Below are 17141 nucleotides of genomic sequence, written 5' to 3'. Positions count from 1 at the left end.
ATGCGAATTAAAACCATAGAGATGTAATCGTTTCTTCCGATCCCCAATCTTTAGTGGGGCATACGGCATCAAAAAGTGTATTCATAGTAAAAGTAAGCAAAAACCTACCAGAAAATTCTGAAGAAACCATAACGACATTTTTACAAAAAGAATACCCTTGTTACATAACCTCAAATATAAGAAAAAGGCCATTCTCTTAACAAAAGAGTTTCTCTTAACAAAAACCTCATAAATAAAATGATACATACCCATAACACATTTAAAAAACAAACGCACATTTTACCTCATCATGTTGGTCTCCTTGTCGCGGGGATGAGGCTTAAGTGTTGGTTTGACCCCCATATCATGGGGACCAACCCAACACGAACTAAGAGGGAAGCTCCATATGAGGATTGGCTAGCCATCCACCCGCCTCATGGCAAAATTGGTGGCCATCCAATCACCATATGAAGATCACCGTACCGACGCACCTGTTAATCCTTAACCCTCATCATCCCATCATCTCCTCTCCTCACCCCCCCTAACCCAAGGTGTCATGCGACCCGTGCCTATTGGGTGGTTTGCAGTCAGGGGGTTTTCTGTCCGACTGTATTTCTACGGAGCTACCTCGATACCGGGTCACCTCGGGGTATAACCATGACCTTGCCGTGGTATGGGGCGCTGCCACGGTCGACCATCATGTTTCCCCTTCCTTTTTATAAGATCACCATGTCTGCCACGGTGGACGGTGATCGTAAGAAACAGATGGAGTCTTTCAATCAAAAAACCTCAATGGACAAGCAGTCCCTAAATGCAAAGGAAGCTATAGTTTCCACCCCCAAATCTGGATCAAACCAGATTTCTTTTAGTACGACGGAAGCTGGGATAACTAAACCTAGTGGAAGTGTCAGTACATCGAAGCCCTTCACGGCTAGCCCAGTTCGTACGGCGGAAGCTGGTGCTGAGGACAAACCTGGCAACAGCAGAAGTGGCGGTACTCGCAACAAAACTACGGCCAAGAAGTCAATTTCCTCTACCACCAATACCGGGACTAGCCCTGGTAAAGGTGGCAAAGCTGAGTCTGAGACTGATACCTCCGCAGTAGCAGAGCCTGCGCGGCATGGCTACAAGGAGAGACGTGCTGCCTTCAGGCTACTGGAGCGCCTGAAAACGATTCCAGAGGGGGAGTGGTCTGTTAAACAGAAGCACTCATTTAGCTGGGCGACAAGGGTGACGGAGGAGTCCCCTCGGGGTCCATAACTCTGAGGGTCTACAATAAGGACAAGGCGCCTAACTTAAAGGACCCGGTTGGAGCTGAGATAGGCCCCACGGCGGAATCTGGCTCCGGTCCTAACACTGCTACAGCGCTACGGAAGGCATCTGCTGACGGCAGTATCTCTTCCTTGTTAGATAGAGTACTTGATACTACTCTCACTGATGAGGAAGAGCTACTGGCGTCAGATTCAGATGAGCCCAACAAAACGGTGGTGGAGAGGAAGCCCAGTAACCATGTGTTACGGGTTCTTCAGATTAACCTTCACCACTCAAAGGTTGCGTCCGCCAACCTCATAATCCACCTGGCCAAAGGTGGACATCATATTGTCCTGATTCAAGAGCCATGGGTATCACATGGACTTGTGTGCGGACTAAGGACTCAAAAATATAAACTGATGTATGCTCGCAACAAAGGTAACCCTAGAGCGTGCGTACTAGTAAGAAAAGGGATAAATGCTTTCATGCTCTCTAATTACAGCGACACCGATCAATTGACCATTAGCCTGGAGTCGGGAAATGAACGGATGTGGCTATCTTCCTGTTACCTCGCACATGACCACGAGGAGCTACCGAGATCAATATTCAAAGATCTGGTAGCGCAGGCGCAGAAGCTTGGCGCAAAGCTAATCATTGGTGCGGATGTAAATGCGCATCACGAGATATGGGGCAGCACTGATACTAACGCTAGAGGTGAGTGTCTCTTTGACTATCTGATAGGTACTAAACTACAGATTTGCAATAAAGGTAATAAACCTACTTTTGTCATTAGTAATAGACAGGAAGTGTTAGACGCTACTTTTGCTTTTGACTCCGTTATTAACAGAATTAGGAACTGGAAAGTTTTGGAAGAACATTCCTTTTCTGATCATAGATATATCTCGTTTGAGGTTAGCAAAAATCTACCGAAACCTAAGCCTGGTAGAAATATCAGGAAAACAGACTGGGAAAGGTATATAGATTGTATCGGGGCTACCCTAGGAACATGTCCATCAGCGGTGCCACAAAGCATAGAAGGACTAGAAAATTTGGTTGACAAGATTACCTACAACATGAATGCTGCCTTGGCGGTAGCCTGTCCCATAAGAAGACTGAGGGGTAAACCCAAGCCTAAGTGGTGGACGGTTGAGCTAAGCGAGCTTCAAAAAACAAGCAGAAGCGCTTTTAATGAGGCAAAGAAAACACGTCTCGATGAAGATTGGAAAGGCTATAAAGATGCTCTGAGAATCTATAAGAAGGAAATCAGAATTGCCCAAAGGCAATCTTGGAAATCCTTTTGTGAAGAGGTTGAGGGGGCAACTGAGGCCTCCAGACTTCGTAAGATTTTAGCGGGAAGCCCTCAAAATTGGGAACTGCTACAGAAAAGTGATGGTACTTTCACTACAACCAGTAAAGAGTCTCTAGAACTTTTACTCGACACTCATTTTCCAGGCTGCTCAGACATTACTGGGCATGACATGGAAGATACAGCACAATGTCGTGAAGTCAGAATAGATGCTATTTCTGAGGATCGGCTCTTATGGGCGATTGAAAGTTTCAAACCTTTTAAATCACCGGGCCCAGATGGCATTTACCCGGTGGAACTGCAAAAGGCCGCCGGATATCTAGCACACGGACTACTAGCAATCTTCAAAGGTTGCTTTCTCTACGGTCATATACCTCTGAAGTGGAGACAAGTCAAAATTGTTTTCATTCCAAAAGCTGGTAGAAACTCACATACCCATCCAAAAGACTTAAGACCGATATCTCTCTCCTCCTTCCTATTGAAAACTTTGGAGAGGTTGATAGAATTTCACTTAAGCCTAACTATAGATAGAAATCTTATCTCTACGTCACAACATGCCTACACGAAAGGGAAATCGGTAGAGACAGCTCTACATAACCTTATTTACACGGCAGAGAGTTCACTGCACAAACAGGAATTTACTTTAGCCGCTTTCCTTGATATTGAAGGGGCCTTTAACAATGTTGAAGGGGGGGCAATTACTGCAGCACTCACTGATCTTAGGGTAGAACCGGGCTTGGTAGGCTTCATTGGCAAAATGCTAAATAGCAGAATCATTGAAGCGGAACTAGGAGAATCGGTGCTCAGGAGATCGGTAAGTAGAGGTACACCGCAAGGTGGAGTCCTCTCACCGTTTTTATGGAACGCAGTTGTAAATAAACTTCTGTTAATACTGGAATCGGTGGGCTGTAAGGTGATAGCTTACGCCGACGATGTTGTTATTGCTGTCTCTGGTAAATTTGTATCTACATTAAGAGACCTAATACAAAATGCTCTAGATATACTTTCTAGGTGGGCAGGAAAGTGTGGTCTAGGAGTCAACCCAGACAAAACACAACTCATATTGTTCACTAGGAAACACAGAATCCCTCAGCTAAGTCCAATTACGCTCAAAGGGGAAGCTCTTGTGATTTCGGAAGAAACCAAGTACTTGGGACTAAACATAGATAGGAAACTGACTTGGAAGTCAAACACCTTAGAAAGGGTCAGGAAAGCGAACCTAGCTTTTTATGCCTGTAAGAGAGCTTTAGGGAAGACCTGGGGAATTAAACCTAAGGTTGCTCATTGGCTCTACACTGCTGTCGTCAGACCCATTCTTCTATATGGAAATGTTGTCTGGTGGTGTGCTATGCAGAAAAAAACCTATTCTAATTTATTGAATAAGGTGCAGAGATCAGCGGAATTAGCAATATGTGGAGTCATGAAAACCACGCCATCCATGGCTTTGGACATCATGCTACACCTGCCACCCCTAGATCTCTTCTGCAAATACTCAGCGGCCTGCGCCGCTTTAAGGCTCAAAGCGAGCTCACAATGGAGAACTGTCACACATGGACATTCAACCATTTTAGACTCCTACACGGATATACCCGGTGACTGTGATTATCACCCTCCCATTCTTTGCTTCCAAAGGAATTTCCTAATGAAAATCCCTTCTAGACTGGAATGGCTTGAAGAAGATCCAACACCCAACACACCCGTTAAGATCTACACGGACGGATCCAAAATGGACACCGGTGTAGGATCAGGGTTATTTTGCGAAGAGCTTTCTATTAGTGAATCCTTTAAATTACCGGATCACTGTAGCGTTTTTCAAGCGGAAATAAACGCTATTCATGAAGCCTTAAAATGGTTAAAGATAAACAGAATATCATCAACGGATATCTGCATTCTATCAGACAGCCAAGCTGCCCTACGAGCCCTGGATGCATTCCAAACAACATCAAGGAGTGTCTTACGTTGTCGCCAATCTCTAAATGAGATGGCCAAACAATATCGTATAATATTATGCTGGGTCCCAGGCCACAGAGATATACCAGGGAACTGTAGGGCAGACCAACTTGCAAGAGAAGGTACCTGTATGCCAGACATAAGTAATTTTATGGAGATACCTCTCGCAACTTGTAAGCTTCTCATTAAGGACGCACTAATCAACTCTGCAAATCAGAGATGGATTAGCGCTAACACCTGCGAAATTGCTAGGCAAACATGGCCAAGGCTTAATCTACGTCTGTCCAAGAGTATTATAAGACTGAGTAGACTTCAAATCAGGACCTTAGTAGGGGCCCTCACAGGACATTGTCTCATAGGAAATCATGCAAGGAGATTAGGCGTATACACGCATGATTTCTGTCGTAGCTGCAGAAATGAGGAAGAATTGGAAACAATTCAACACCTTTTTTGCACATGCCCAGCTCTATCCAGAAGCAGAAACCGATTTTTAAAATCCTACTTCTTAACGAACATAGATAATCTATACACTTTAGGTATCAACAACCTTTTACGCTTTGTCAAAAGCTCAGGATGGTTCAATATGGAAGGGGAAATGTAGCCCAGCCCCCGCGGCTCACAACGGACCCATTCCGTGGTCTAAGTGGCATCGTTGTCTCTATGTGCGATGCGGCTGCCAAACCTACCTACCTAACGCACATTTTAAAGACAATTTGTGACGCATACAAAGTTCTTTAAGTAATTCAATGCAAAATTTGTATTTTATTTTCTTTAAATGGGCATTTTAGTGCGTTTTTATATCCAAAGTTGGGCCACACTGCGGTTGTAAGAGAGAGAACGGAGAAGAATATCAACAATAACCGCAATCGCGGGAAATGTGTCGAAATGTTAAAAAAAAGTAAAACTAAATAAAATTGAGTGAATTATTGAAATGATTTAAAACAAAGACTAAATAACAAAAAAATGCTAAATCAAGTTACGAAAATGATAATCTGGTCATACTGGTCACCAATTGTGCTAATATGACGTCACTCATTGTCAAATTCACTGAGAGCAAAGTAACGGTACCACGGTAGGTGCCATCTCATTATTATTTCCATCATGGCATTAACCTAATGATCTTCGATTATTTCGATAACTTTTTTGTGTCCAGCCTAGTTCTATCGATTATTTTTACGAAGAAGAGGAGAGATGGCAAATGTGAGAGTAAACAAAAATGAACTCTGCAAATGAAAAGAAGTTCGTATAGATATTTTCACCAAAATATTGAAGGGATATCAAACTGCAAAAGCTTCCCATGGATCTCTTATAGTTTAATATCACATACAAATGTTTTACTATTGCCACTAAAAGAAAATAATTTATTTGTTTACGTATTTCCATCCGTTTATCTCATAAACAAAGGAAGCAACAACACTTGATAAGCCTGCGTAAGCCAGACAACAATCCGATGATCTTAAGATTGGCACATACCTTCTAATCTTGATCGTCATATTTTACGTACTTCAGCATTTTTTTCATGCTCTCATATGTTTCTTTTGTATTGATGGAATGAGCAATCGTTACAACCGTCGAAAAATACTTTAGAACGATGAGTTGGCACCCATACATATGTGCGCATGTTTTATCGAGTACGGTATCGTAACGGTACTTTTTGCGCTTGAATATACTTGCTGTGATCACGTTCGTTGAAATGCCTTCATTTCTCTTAAAGAGTTCGCAGTGATTTTTTCGTTTTACAGTGGGCCATATAGCGTTTGCTTTTGAACCACCTATTTTTTTGAGAATGGTAACACAAATGACATGTCAAATGTGTTCATAATTTACTTAAAGGTTTGACATTTACGAAATGGGACGCTATACGCTTGAACAAAATTGGGAAATATTGAAAACCTACATATTTCCAAAGTGGTGATTCTTCTTCTTCTTTTCTGATTTTCACATCGGTGGCTACGTCAATATGCAAAATTGTCGGATTTGGGGCTCAGAAAATCCGCACGTTACTGTAGAGAAGCAAATGCATCCACAACGAGTGGCGGCATCATCGGACTGGCGGCATCATCGGCCCATTTTTTTTCGAAAATGAGCGAGGAGCCGCGGTTACAGTAAATGGCGAGCGTTACCGTGACATGCTCAACGAGTTGTTTCCAAAAATTGAAGAGGATGACATGGACGACATTTGGTTTCAACAGGACGGTGCAACTTGTCACACTGCCAAAGTTACATTCGAACTTTTGGCTACCGTTTTTGAAAACCGAATAATCAGCCGAAATTCCGATATCAATTGGCCGCCTCGGAGCTGTGATTTAAGCCCGTTGGACTATTTTTTGTGAGGAGCCGTTAAGGACAAATGCTATGCGAACCATCCAGAGACGATTGATGCTTTAAAACACGAAATCGAAGTTGCCATTCATGATATTGGAGCCCAAACAATCGAAAATGTGCTTAAAATTTGGGTTGATCGAATGGCCTACTGTAAAGCCAGTCGTGGCAGTCATTTGAACGATATTATTTTTCATTCATAAATGACAATGTTCAATCTTCAAAATAAAAAAAAAAGTTTGAAAAAATATTGATTAGTTTTTTTTTTATAGCCGATTCAAAAAACAAATTTTACATGGTATACCCTATAGTAGGAGCACTGATATTTTTATGAGAAATATATGTACTTAGAACGATTCGGTCCAAAATTTTGTTATTCTGTTTTATGTTGGAACTAGTAAGTAAGTAAAAAATTGAGTATCTGGAATATTCCAAGACACTTTAGTTTAGTGGAAACAATTTAATAATGTCGAAACAGAAAAATTTAGTTCTTCCAAAAGCAATCATAGAGTTGGAAAACCCGGATTTACCTACAGTGATATTTCAACAAAATTAACGGTTTCAAAAAGGATGGTTTTTAATGCTTTGAAATATTTTTCTGAGTATAAAATAGCAGAAAACGTTTCAGGAAAAAAACGCGAAATACTGCTAATCAGATTCATAGGATGATCGTTAGATTGTCAAAACAAGAAGGAAGGAACAAGGAAGAGTGCTGCTGACATCCAATACGCGGAATATCATAAATTTGGATCAGTTATTTCAAAGCTTCAAGATAGTTGAACGCTGTTGAGGTTTACTAATGCCAATGCAAAGTCGCTGTGCAGCATTAATAAAGCAAAAAGAATTTTCAACAAAATATTAATGCATACTTTTCCCTTTGTCGTGCATTTCTAGGATTTAACTAATATTTTGCTTTGATCTTAACTATTTTTCTTGAAGAATTTTCCAATTTTATTAACTTTTGTACATGAAGAAAAAAATGTCTGGTTTTCCTAGATACAAATACTAATACAGATTGAAAGCATTTTAAATGTATAAAATAAAACCTTGTATGCAAACCATTTAAGTGGTAATAAAATCACTTAATGAAATGCAGAGAGCTGGGTATCGTTCTTGAGTATTTTTCAACGGCTGTATGTGAGGCTCCTGATTTTATTGGTATCAATAAATATCAGTTTGATTAGGAATTTTGAATATGAATTGAAAATTTTTATAATTTTGCTAAGAATTAGAATTGGAATAACTACAGGTTGGCACTTCGCCCTAAAGGTCTTTTGCACCTTCTACTCATCACAATACCACATCCAAGCGCAGTTTGTTCAGTAAATCTAAGATGGAGCAGTGTTGGACTGAACGGCATTTTTTTTGGCCGTACCAGGCCGAGATGTCTACTTCTCCTCGCTATGGCATCGCATTCGAGAAGAATATGTATATTAAGTTTGTGGGTGGTTGGTCGTAAAAACAACGGGAACCAATAGACGATATCCAGAGCTTACGGAGGCTTTTGATATGCTTAAATCGCTTTCGTACGCTCCTAATAAGGAGTTAGGCTGGTGTAGCCCCTTAGTTTGATGTCAGGTTATATCTTTTCGCTTTTAAGTTATCCCTCGCTGGTGTGTTGTTCTATGGTAAGGAAGGGCTCGAGTTATTTTGTAAAAAGACATTATAAAAACCCTTTTTTATCAAAATACTACAAGTAATTGTAATAAATTAAAAAATTATAATAATTTTAATGAACCCGAAATGTATACACTAGGGAAAACTATTTGTATCAGTCATGTGCGTGTGGTTTTGACTTCTTCAAGTAACCGTAGGCAACCGTTGAGACTGTCAACATTTCTATGTACAAGTGATATTTTGTTAGAAACACAACATTTCAAATCGAATCTTGGCTCCACTAAATTCGACATAGCAGAATTCACCAAACAATGACAATTTTGCAAAGCTATTAATTACAGAACATCTGAAAAATTTGGCTCAACTTAGAGAGAACTCATTTTAAAAATATATCAGTAGTTAATATTCTGGTGCGCATCTTGATCACCCTGGTGTTGGCTAAAATTAGACTATAGCGGCAGTTTATTTGCCACACCTACCTTACTTAGCGGCAGCAGTACATACATATATAAGGTGGCGCAAAATTAATCATCCAATTTTGTTTATGAATAAATTTTTTACCTATCAACATCTTTTTTTCACCATTACGCAATCCAGACATGCGTCTGTTCGTATATGGCAGCTGTCCAGTTCATAAGTGTCGAATATGATTGGCATACGACGCCATTATCAAAAATGATTATCTTTCGATAGGCTGACTAATTTTGCACCACCTTGTACTCTCTATCTGCAGTCACTTTGCTGCATTTTCTACATACTATATTTCCGTATGTAAAAAACATTGGAGTTGTGTATTCGTAAAACGTGGTCCTTAAAACGCTTACGTGGATCATTAATACATATTTTCGAAAATAGATTTGGAGGATTTTTAAATTATTTTTATTTAATATTTATTTTCATTAGTTTCATTTAAAATTTATTTAGGTAGTTCCAATATTTTAATACAAATCAAGGGTATTTCAAAAGACGCGCCAAAATATTGTTTAAAAACAATATGTGAAAAATAACATAATTTAAATATCCAACGTTTACGGCAAAATTCGCCAAGCTGTCGATTCATGAGTAAGTCTGTTCATGTAAACATTATCCAGTAAGTTAATTTTCGAGCATTCGCTCTCAAAGCGAAAAATGTAAAAAAAAAGTACATGAACGCAAAGCCAATAAGAATTCGCAAGTTTTACGAACAGTTGATTAAGTTGTTGGCGGGAAAAATCACATAAAGTGAATAGATTTCAGCTGAGCTAATTCTTATTAAGGAGGTAGTATGGTATTTTTTTTTTTCCATTTTTTTTTTTTTTTTTTTTTTAATTATTCTATAACATCTTAAGATTATTGTGTGAAAGTTTGAAGTGCATTAGAGTAAAATTGACAAAGACACAAAGGATTAAGTATCTACCTCTCCAACCGGATTTCACGCTGCCGAAAATCTTTAAACGCGTTTTTCTCACACTTGCCTTTTTTACGGTCGGTGTCCACTGTAGATTCATATCTACTGCACCGATTCTTTTCAAATTTGGTTTTTTTGTTTCTTTACTTTATTCACGAGGTAATGACGTCGAGTTTTTTTTTTTTTTTAATTTTGTCATATTTTAAAACAACAAAGTTTTCAAGTTTTTTTTATGAAAAATCGGTGTTTTGACTTCAAAGCGCTTTAAAAAATTAAAAAAAAAAAAAAAAAAAAAAATTCGACGTTGTTACCTGCGAAACTTTATTAGCTGATGAAATCAATTTGGTTTTTTTGATTTTAGTTGATCCAGTAATGAGTTCTGAGGGACAAACTTTTTTATGAGACGTCCGCGAAGATTCGCTGCCACCAACTCATTTCTTCATAAAAATCAATGAAAATTTCACACAATATTCTTTAAATATGACTTTATAATGAAGTAATTTGAAAATTTTGAATAAATCAACTGTGTCGACAAAAAAAATTTCGAAAAATATGCTTGTTTTACACCGAATTAACCATACTACCCCCTTAAATTAAAAAAAAAAATAAAGGAAAAAAGCAAAATAACGAGCTTATTTTATTTTGTCCGCAATAATTGGTTGCATTTCATCATCGCTGTCAGATGAAGAGCATTCCTTTAGCAGTTTTATTGTTGAGGCAATCACAGTTCTCCTCATATTTTTCTTGCTTCCGTCTATGCATGTACCTGTATGTATATATGTATGTAGGGTAAGTATATATAGGGCTTTCCAAACAGAAGTGTTATTTTGATATTCAAAGAAAAATGCTATTTTTACATGATCGGATGTTTATTTCATTATAAAGAGGAAGGTATGTCGTTAATAGTGAAAAATACCATCAGGAAAATGACCACCACGGCCATGTTTACAGGACAATATCCTTTTCATGAAGTTTTCTATAAACGGATTGCAAAGTGGCGGCCCTATGCCCTCGATAGCCTCACGAATTCCATCTTTGAGGTCTGGAATAGACCGTGGGCTGTTGACGTAGACGTTCTCTTTCACGTGACCCTAAAGAAAAAAGTCACAAGGTGTTAAATCACAAGATATCGGTGACCAATTGTGATCACCTCTTCGAGAGATAACACGGTCCGGAAACTTTTCCTGTAAAAGATCAATGGTTTCGTTGCTTGTGTGGCACGTAGCGCCGTTTTGTTGAAAATAAACGTTGTCCAAATCAAAACCATCCAATTCCGGCAAAGCGTTAATCATCTCTCGTTAATCCCGTCAATCATCAAACTAACACCTGTTATTGGAAAACCCTTCACATATATTGTCAAATTAGTTATTAACCCAGAAATACAAGCATAAAACACAAAGATACCTTCAATGCTTTTGATTTGTACTTCGGAAAGTGCAGCAACGGTGACTGGAGACTATGGTTTAGAAGTATATACATACCTCTATATCATTGGCTGATTCCTTAACACATGGGCTGAAAAGTCTCGGCCCTAGCAAAGAAAACCCGTTTTTCCCTTCAAAATTAGCTTTATTCATCAACGTAATTTCCCACATTCCACTTCCGCGTTTTGTTTTTAATACTACTTTTGTAAAACGATTTATTTATTGCCTCTAAATGGGCCTCAGTTTTAGCGATAACCTCTTCATTCGAGCGAAATTTCTTACCGGCGAGCATTTTTTTAGGACTGCGAGCAGCCAGTAGTCTATATATATGACTTAAAATAAACTGTTCAAATTTTATCTAAAATATATTTGTTGTTTTTGTTGAAGTGGTTGAGTATCTCTACCACTGTTCTCGTGTGATGATGTCCTGTTTTTTTTTTTGGCCTAAGGTATAGCAGCAAATTCTTTATCTCGATGTCTGAGATCTCAGTAGTTTGCTGTAAGAAAGGCTTACAGAAAGAGCGAAGTCGTGCCCTATCTAGCCCTAGAATGGAATGTAATGGAAAATACTTTCCTTCACCCCTTCCGCTTGACAGCTTCTGCAGATGAGGTTGAAGGGGAGGTTGAGTCTAATTGCATGATCCCCTACCTTCCAATGACCAGTAAGGGTTGCAGTGATGCTTGAGAGCATCCTAAAGGTAATTCGTCATTTGGGTTTTGTTCGACGGCTATGTGTTTTTTGTTGTAGTACATGTAATATAATTAATTGGTTCCAACTTCTTTCGGCTAAAGCATGATAAGGTGAAGCAATGGATACTTTTATTGTGTGGAGTACATGGCAAGTCTAGAGTCGAACCTTTTCTTGCTAGCTCATCCGCTATCTCTTTACCCCTTATGTGCCTATGACCGGGACCCCATATCAGAGTAATGTCAAGCCAATGACTAAGCAATTATATTTCCTCTCTACACTGTAAGACTAGTTTGGATGAAATGGAGTTGGAGTCTAAGGCCTTGATAACCGCTTGACTGTCTGAAAATATAGCTACTCTTGCACCAACTTCCTTGTAGAGTTTTAGTGATTTGCATGCTTCTCTGATCGCTGGTAGTTCTGTCTGGAACACGCTAGCATAGTCAGGAAGTCGAATTGACTGAAATGGCTTGAGCGGCTCTGAATGGAAGCCAGCTCCCACACCACAGTTCTTCTTAGAACCGTCGGTATAGATTTCGATATCGTATCTTCCAATCACCTTCCGTTTGCTCCATTCGGCTCTCGGTGGAAAACGTACCGTAAAGCCTTTCTGAAAGGCGGTCGGGAACTGTGTAGTCTGATCTGTTTTTGAGCAGGGAGGGTCCCTGCAGGAGGGTCTTACTATGACCGTACGAGCTTGTTGTCCACCTTCCTATGTCTCTGAGTCTCACCGCGCTGCAAGTAGCGATTGTTTTCTATGAAAATCTAATGGTAATAAATGAGTTAGTACATTGAGCGCTTCAGTAGGACTGGAGCTAAGCGCTCCTATGGTTAAGATATACGCCGTTCTTTGTATCTTTTTCAGCTTGGTTTGGTTGTATTTCTTTTCTATTGCGGGCCAACAGACTAGTGCCTCATATATTAGTATTGACCTTACAATGGCTGTGTAGGACCAATTGGATAGTTTTGGTTGGAGACCCCATTTTTTACTCAATATTATCTTATACGTGTAAAGTGCTATATTCGCTTTTTTTACCCTGTACTCTACGTTGAACCTCCAGCTGAGTTTGGGATCTAAGATAACACCTAAGTATTTTGCCTGTTGGGTTTGCATAAGACTAACGCCGTTTAATTTTGGGGGATTAAAGTTTGGTATCTTAGTTCTTAAATATATTCACTTACATTTTCCATTTTAATCATATTTTTATTTATTTTCAGAGCTTTGACTCAATTCGCAAAATTTTAATTCGTGTTTATTTGTAATTTGCGATCAACTGTTTTTCTCACTTGCAAATACTTACAATTAAAAATATATGCAGTAAAACTTACAACTTCCCCTCAAAATGAAATGTCATTGTGCCTTCATCCTTTCCCAAGGCTGCATGAACACCAAAAATTGATAATTTGTAACAATTTTCCTCAACAGAACCAGTTTCATGAAATTTGTTCACCAACCTTTAAAGTGTCGACTCATTCGGACGATTATTTGCAGCAAAAACATAACGAATATTGCGATATGTTGTTCTTAAAGATCGACCATTTTCATAATAAGTTTCAATAATTTTAACGCGTTGTTGTCTGCTTGACAAATGTCACACACTCGTATAACCTTCTAGGAATTATACATTACTGACATCTGGTGTCACCTTTGAAAGAACCTTAAATAAAATTTGCACTAATTATGTCTAAAAACATTTATTCGTTTTGAATATCCTTGTATGTACAACAGGGTAAAAAATTTAATGGGCACCTAAATAATGTACTAAAAAAGCTACGCACTTATGCAAATTTTTCTTTTGTACACTCATTTTTATAATCCATAGTGAAACATTCCAAAAAGAATTTTATTTAATGCCTATAAATTTAAAATTATTATCTTTTACTTGCAAACCATAATAAATTGAAAATGTCCAATAAATATAACTAAGTTATAAATCGGGATTCCCTCATGATTGCTCTTATTTAACATTTCTATTTATTTTGGTTTGGAAACAAAAGAGGTTTTTGCGTTGAACTAACATACATAATTAACATATACATATGTAAATATGTGTGTACATTTGGGTGTATGTATAAGGTGTATATGTGTGTGTGTGTTGGGAACACATAGAAATCAATATATAATCATTAAATATTTAATATTCAAACTAAAACATAATATTTGGTTCAATTGCACTTTTCAAATCGTTTGATTTTAAAAATCGACTTTCGGACTCGGATTAAGTTGAATGGGCTTCTTGGCAAAAAAGCGCAACGATCGATTCATAAATTACACATTTTTGTACTTGCCTACAATAATTCTTTTTCAAATTACCTAAGCAATTACAAGAAGTAATTGAAATTGGATTTCATACTTATGGCTATAATTAAATCTAAGTAATTCTTAACTAAATATGTATTGTACAAGCGTACAAATATCTACAAACCTATTGGCGGCTATTACGTTCACTAACTACCCTTTTAAAAAATTACTAAAATTAATTTCCACACGAATTACATAACCAAAACCATGTACGGAGGATCCTTTCTCCAATTGCCTTTTGCCAATTGACAAGCAATACAATTTAAGCGCAATTGAAGAACTCAAACTCAAATCATAATCATGAGGATCCACTTTCGTATGGCTCTGCTCGATTGCACTGAGTATTCGGTATGAAAAATCAGCACACGGAAACGTGCCAAACAGTGAAGAAATGTGATGAAAAGTAGATGAAATAAGTTTATTTCAATCCTTTTTAATGGCAGCGTTGGCCTCCTTGGCTGCAGCCTCCTTTTTGTAGTTCTTGATGTAGAAGGAGCTGAACATGTAAGTAAAAAGACCGGCGTTGAAGGTTAGCAAAGCGGCGATTGGTTTCGGGAAATCGCAAGTTGGCTGGAATTGAATTTGGAGAGTGTGCACGAATATGATGAGGAATTGAATCTGTAAGTATACAAGAAAATTTAATCGATCGATTCATTTCATTGAGTGCGAGAATAACTTACAATTTGCAGAATGGTAATGTACTTCTTCCACCACAGATACTTCTGCACCTTGGGGCCCATGGCAGAGAGCAGGTAATAGGCGTACATGATGATGTGAATGAAGGAGTTGATAAAGCCGAGTAGCGTGCCGTGTCCACCTGTTGTAAGAAGGAGGTAGGAAGGAATTTTAATTAACAAAAAGTGCATCTGTTGTAGATGTAAAAGTTCAAATCTGCTTTTACACGGTTCAAGTCTGTGTTTATATCTACTTTTTTGTATTTTTTCTCACATTTCTCGATGTAAGACAAAGGGATTGACTTGAAAATTGTAGCGTATGGAAGTAAACAAAAAACATGTGAAACGAAAAGAAAAAACACTTGAACTATGTAGAACAGAACTAAGTTAGAAAGCTAAACTAACCGGCGAAATATTTAACTCCAACGAAGGCGCAAACGGGCATCAAAGTGTGATGGTACCTGAAAGCATTGAAGCATATTTATAAATACAATGTATATTATGTTAATAAATAAATAAATATTTGCTTTTTTTATATGATAGAAGGGACTTACAAATGCAGGAAGGAGATCTGTCGTTGCTTTTTACGCAGGACAAAGAATACTGTATCCAGTAGTTCAGTGAGTTTGGCGATGTAGTACAACCAAACAGCACGCGCCATCTGTGGAAGAATTAAAGACACGCATGCATACATAGACATATATTTTTACTACCAATACCTAGCTGGAAATTGTGTTTTTAAGACAACAGTAAATCGCAAAAGTATATTGATAAATTTTGTCTTATTGGCAATCTATTTTTTTATAAGATATTTTTACATAAGCCATTTTTTTGCTAAATTTTGTTAATTTGTTTAATTTTATTAAATTTCGTAGCTAGAATTTAACCGTAATTCCGAAAAAAAATTGTGGGGAATTGCCATTCAACATTCTATGAAACACAATGTGAGGATCAAATATCAAATGATGGAGTAATTTTGTCTAATAGCGACCGCCACTTGGCCAGCCACGGTGTATTTTGGTCAGAAAAAACGCGTTTCATAAAAATCAACTGCCGATCGTCGGTAGCATAGAACTGTAGACCCCTCTATTTGTAGAGCAACACACAAGGGGAATTCATAGAAGGTGGTGGGATTAGTACAAAAATTAAATGGAATTTATTGCTATTCGGTGCTTTGACATTAACATCACTTTGACATTCAAACAAGAGAGCAAAAGTAAATCAGCTATTCTAGTAACATCGTCTTACATGAATTCGCCTCACTCATACTTCTTAATTGACGCGATAACCTTTTAAGCGATTATGACGGAGTTTAAAAATGCACACCAATAGTTGTACACAACCAGTTAAACCAAATCCTTCTCCACCGGATCTTTTTAATGCACAGAAGACCTTCCACTTTCTCTGCCTTCTTTCCACTAGCAGTTATTGCATCGTATACTTCCAGAGCTGGAGTGGTTGAAGCCGCTGGGTCTTTATTCGCTTCGACTATGACTATTTTACACAGCTCATGTTTCATCGTCTGCGATATTCGTCGTCATCAACGTGTTTAGGTCAAAAATCTTTCTCTCGAACCCTCCAAGGACCACCTCATGGGATCTTGCCATTATCCAAACTTTTGTGGCATACAATAGGTCGGGCATGATGAGAGACTTATGTAGTGTTAGGTTCGTTCGTCGAGAGAGGATTTTACTGCTCAATTGCCTACTTAGTCCAAAGTATCACTTGTGCGCAAGAGAAATCTGACATTGTTATCGATGTTAATGCTGCTTCCTAGATAAACGAAGTCTCTTACTACTTCAAAATCACACTAAAGTTCAACTAAATATTTTAAAAATTGATAATGCCCCTTTAATATTACAAGGCGCAAAAAACTGACTTAAACTACTCTGAAATATATCTCCGCGGCTCGAAATGGTTCGCTGTACACTCATTCCTGGACAGCGAGATCGACCAACAAAACAGCTAAAAATATTTTAAGCTAGTAATCTATTTTCAATTTTTCTCTTTATATTCCCTTAACATATTTAAATAACGGTTACAATAGACAAAGTTTACATTAATAAAATTTCCAGCGTGGTACCAGGTTACCTATGTAAATTTTGCTTACCCGCATGGATATCGGATCTGTGGCGTAGGTCACCGGTTGGCATCGGAAATTGTAATGGCCACCCCAGCCGCCCTTGTAACCCTGCAAAAGAAAGAAAATTAATTATTATATATTTCAATTAAATGCCTCCA

The 17141-nt window shown here is 38.2% G+C and overlaps 1 protein-coding gene across 1 annotated transcript in view; it reads right to left on the bottom strand.

Annotated features, from left to right (window-relative positions):
• Positions 1-13622: 13622 nt before the first annotated feature.
• LOC128855250 (elongation of very long chain fatty acids protein AAEL008004) overlaps positions 13623-17141 on the bottom strand; it is a 61365-nt gene continuing 57846 nt past the window's right edge. The window contains exons 3-7 of the mRNA XM_054089981.1: positions 17011-17091; positions 15455-15561; positions 15306-15361; positions 14907-15043; positions 13623-14844 (exon numbers count right to left, since the gene is read on the bottom strand). Of these exons, the coding sequence (XP_053945956.1) occupies positions 14650-14844; positions 14907-15043; positions 15306-15361; positions 15455-15561; positions 17011-17091 (576 nt within the window). The 3' untranslated portion in view covers positions 13623-14649. The remainder of the gene's footprint in view (positions 14845-14906; positions 15044-15305; positions 15362-15454; positions 15562-17010; positions 17092-17141) is intronic.

Source organism: Anastrepha ludens, chromosome 2, assembly GCF_028408465.1.
Source record: "Anastrepha ludens isolate Willacy chromosome 2, idAnaLude1.1, whole genome shotgun sequence".
In the NCBI taxonomy this organism is placed as follows: domain Eukaryota; kingdom Metazoa; phylum Arthropoda; class Insecta; order Diptera; family Tephritidae; genus Anastrepha; species Anastrepha ludens.
This window is presented reverse-complemented; position numbering and strand designations above follow the sequence as displayed.